The 4,098-nt window shown below is 40.5% G+C and overlaps 1 protein-coding gene across 1 annotated transcript; it reads right to left on the minus strand.

Moving 5' to 3' along the window:
• Positions 1–545: 545 nt before the first annotated feature.
• On the minus strand, positions 546–2,433 carry LOC148023068 (uncharacterized). Its single transcript, XM_087695170.1, has 3 exons — positions 2,123–2,433; positions 1,810–2,050; positions 546–739 (listed from the first exon to the last, which is right to left on the minus strand). The coding sequence occupies exons 1-3, from the start codon at positions 2,360–2,362 to the stop codon at positions 654–656; spliced, it is 567 nt and encodes a 188-aa protein (XP_087551296.1). The 5' UTR covers positions 2,363–2,433; the 3' UTR covers positions 546–653.
• Positions 2,434–4,098: the final 1,665 nt, after the last annotated feature.

Here is a 4,098-nt window from a genome sequence, read left to right on the forward strand (position 1 = left end):
CCACTAAAAGTAGTAATAAGTTTATAGTACTATGACTAGAACATTACTTATTATTGGGTACCATGTTGATACTTAGTTTTACAAATTGCCATTTAGGTAAATTTTAATGTACATCTCTCAACATACAACACTTGGTGTTATAGTCTTTTTCTAAAAAGTACAAGAATGCAGAGTTGCATGTGGTGGCAATATATGCAAAAATAGTTTGATCTACTAATTCCAAGAAAGTTTGCTCTATTGAAATATGCCATGGTTGTAGTATGAAAACTTGAAGGCATTAAGAGATGCAGTAGCTATAGGTCCAATAGAAGTAGTAATAGTATAGTGTCCAAAACATCAGCTAGGTACCATACTAGCATTACTAATATTTAGTTCCACAAGCTCTCATAAAGGTGATTCTTAATGTATATCTCTTAGCATACAACACTTGGTATGATAGTCTTTTGAAACATGAACGTAGATATGCCTTTGCTAGCAATATCTACAAAAAATAGTTTGATCTATTAATCACAAAGATGCCAAAAAACAAAAACATGAGAGCTTGATGTGGAGTGTATCGCTACCATATCCCATACAAAAATTACAAAGAATTGGCCAATATCAAAACTAGTAATGGAAACAAAAACAATGGGTTGATCAAGTATTGCATCTGCCTACATCCTCTTGGAGGTAATTGAGCATAGAATATTGGAAGAGAGAATGGATCCATCACATGGAAATCCCACACCGTTCGGTATCACTGCATCAAATAAGACCTATGAGGGTTTTAAAATGAATAAAGAGAAGTATTTCATATGGGTTTATTTTTATAATTAAAGTGTGCATGTGCATATTCATGTGAAAATGGTAAATGTATGTGTGTGTATATGTATATATGTATGTAGAGAGAGAGAGAGAGAGAGAGAGAGAGAGAGAGAGAGAGAGAGAGAGAGAGAGAGAGAGTGTGTGTGTGTGTGTGTGTGTGTGTGTGTGTATAAAAAGCACGTATACAAGAGGAGGTCTATAATTTTGGAAAAGGCAAAGTAAGTTAGTCTCTCAACTAAATATGCATCTGGATGTGCCATATACATGTGGAAGCATTCAATCAAGAGATCCAACAAGCATAGTCACATATGAACATGCATTCATACATATAAGCACAACATATCTATGTTTTCATACATGTAAGCACAACATGTCTATGTTTTGTTTCTGCACATTTGGAAATATTATACATATTTGTCAAAGTTTGTAATACAGAATAAGACTTACCTATTACATGTCAACCAGAGAGGGTGAAAAAAGAATCAAATAGAGGAACATTGAAGGAGAAACATACAAGAAAAGATACGGGAAGCATTGATTTAGTGCTTTAAACTAAATCATCAAGACTCTAATGATCCAACAACATTCTCAGGCTGATGCACAAGTCAATGGTCTAATTTCTTACACACGAGACAGTAGTACACATCTACATATTTGGCTATTCCGACCTAGTTGAGTATAATCCTTTTGAAGTGACCAATACAAGTTTTGCTTTTTTCCATGAATCATTTATTCAGTTAGACTAGGCCAATCTATAGCGCCCGAGAAAGACAAACAGAAATGAAAGGTGAGGATACCTTTTTTTATCTCATGAAATTCATTATAGGCGCTCCTGTGAAAGTTCAAGGTAAATTTGACATTGAACGTTACAATTCCTTTGCTTTTAGAAATGTACGACACCTTAAAACTAAAAATTTGAAAATGATTTTCCAAAATTTGAAGGTGGGGTCACACTAAACCTAGGGTTTTTTCCAAGCACCGGGGTCCGGGACTCTTAGAGCTGACCAGAGAATGTGACACGCAGGTTGAGGTCGGGGATGATGCCGCCTGGAAGGAGATAATGGGCACATGAATTGATGAGGTTGAGAAAGGAGTTGTGAACGTCGCTGTTGCGGTAGGTGACGTCAAAGGGCTCGTCATTTTCTATCAGGAGGTCGCATGTCTGGTAGGCGAACCCCGCAGTATGTAGCAGCGTCTCCTCCGCCGACTCCAGCCCCGGCACCACAGTCTTCCCATCGGCAGCCACCTGGGCACGGAACAACATCCAGCTTGAACCATCCGCAGCTTTATCAGACATTTAACCAATTGAATATCCCACCTGTTCTAGCGCCATCATGCAGTCCGTCCCAAATGTTTCAGGTGCTAAATGGTCGTCTAGATGATCCCAGCAGTGCGCCACCCCAGTATCATAAGCAGCTGCCTCCACCACCCCATATTCAGTACTGTCCATGGAGTTGCAAACGCTCACCATGATTATCATCGCTTTCGTTATTGCCCGCATTACTGTAATCCTTCTAACCTCCCCCATCGTCACGGCCTGCGTTTTATATCTATGCATCAACCCAACGTCTCGTTAATGTCGATCTCCCTCCTATCTAGCCGCCGCGGGCCCTGGTGGTGCGTCAAGCCTTCTTGCTGTTGCTGTTGATCTATAGTGTAGTGTTATATGTTGCTATATTGCCCCCTGACCCTGACGTACCATCGTTTCTTCCGCTCAATACAAATGCAGATGCCAGGCATAATTTCGGCCGCCTGCTGTCTTTGTTGCATCCACCCGCACAAACGATACGTTTGTGGCCGGCATGAGCGTGATGCTCATCGACTTTTGCTGCCGGCCTGAATGATTTTGATGCTCGACTTCTATTTGCCGCCGGATAAGGCTCGGCCTCTGCATTGCGGACCAACGTCACGCGCCACGGCTCTTGTGGCCGCACCTTCCTCGTCGACAACAATGCCACATGATATGTCCGCCTGCTACGCCTGGTGGATCCTAACATCATCCCAACGGTCGGTCTCCAGCATCAAGGAACTTTTGACAAATGTCCTGGTAAGGAAAAAGAGAAAGAGAGACATTTCCCACCTATCTCACAACACAAAAATACACATAACCTAAGGATTTTTGGAACCGAGGAAAAGGGCACTCTTCCTGTAGAGTTTAGATGGGAAATGTTTCACTATATGGAGTTTTCTTGCCTATAACATGAAAAGATTGCCAAATAGTTAATACTTTGCCATATCGAGAATGTTTCACTAATAGGAAAAATATTTTCTACATGGAAAAAAGCCTTAATAGATAGGTAACCTTAAGCAACATCACAATTAAGCTCCAAGACTATCACTATGCGATGGACATGGTTGATGCATTTGCCACAATGCTTTGTACAAAGGCCATGACTATACTATAGAATACGCACTTAATTAATCAACAGAGCAATCCTGACCTACTATGACCTACTCCAAAGTAATCATGCCTTCATGCTCAGCTGCCCTACTCCTCACAACCAATAGTTCCTCTTCCTATATGTAATCTACACCTCAGGCCCTCTCCCATTATCCGATCCCACCCTTCAGATGGCGGACAACTTCATGAACTCCACTTGTAAATATTCCTCTTAATTTTGGTTGCAATTTCTCACACAATCACCCTTCAATGATGCCACTTCATAGGCTTGTAGCCCCTTTAGCTCCTTTAATTAGTGATCTATAGAAGCCAACATCTTACTCACACTACAGCCATGATTAATGCCTTCACATTAATATAGTAGCCCAGCTTGCTATGGTGATCCTCATAGTCTATAGTCCAAATGAGGCTTTTGATCCTCCTACACTTGTCCTTTAGCTCACTCTTCAACAAAACCACATGATTACAACCTTTGGCTAATTTGTTGCTATTGCTAACTCCATTCTTCTGCAAATCTCCATTGAAGTTTTCAACACCCAACCCCTCTAATGTTGCTTTTTAGATATGGCTTTCCTAGTTGCTCTCTCAATTGTAGACTAGGCAAACTATAGAGCATTCCCCCCACAATCATTGTGAATATGGTCCTCATCATAGAAATTGATGGCGAACTTTTTGCATACAAAACTTGCAATAGCTAGCACATCTTTTAAGCTACCTTCTCAAGCATGGGACATTCCCTCATTTTGCACACACCCATTGCATTTCAAAGCTTCATCATTTATCATGTTTAGCACACCCCATTGTTACATAATTCCAAGAGACTACTACATGTGTTGCTTCGATGCTACCCCATCTAGAAAACACATATGGGTGCAAATACTATTTTTAAAAGC

Source organism: Lygodium microphyllum, chromosome 16 (genome assembly GCF_053477565.2).
Source record: "Lygodium microphyllum isolate KBCC chromosome 16, Lygodium_microphyllum_v1.1.10, whole genome shotgun sequence".
NCBI lineage: Eukaryota > Viridiplantae > Streptophyta > Polypodiopsida > Schizaeales > Lygodiaceae > Lygodium > Lygodium microphyllum.

Bases quoted from the DNA above. Each gene is read 5' to 3' on its own strand.
- LOC148023068 (XM_087695170.1), bottom strand. From the start codon at position 2,362: ATGCATAGATATAAAACGCAGGCCGTGACGATGGGGGAGGTTAGAAGG. The intron at 2,051-2,122 runs GTGGGATATTCA...TTCCGTGCCCAG, and splicing joins GCATGATGGCGCTAGAACAG to GTGGCTGCCGATGGGAAGAC. The intron at 740-1,809 runs GTCAGCTCTAAG...TATTTGATGCAG, and splicing joins CCTGCGTGTCACATTCTCTG to TGATACCGAACGGTGTGGGA.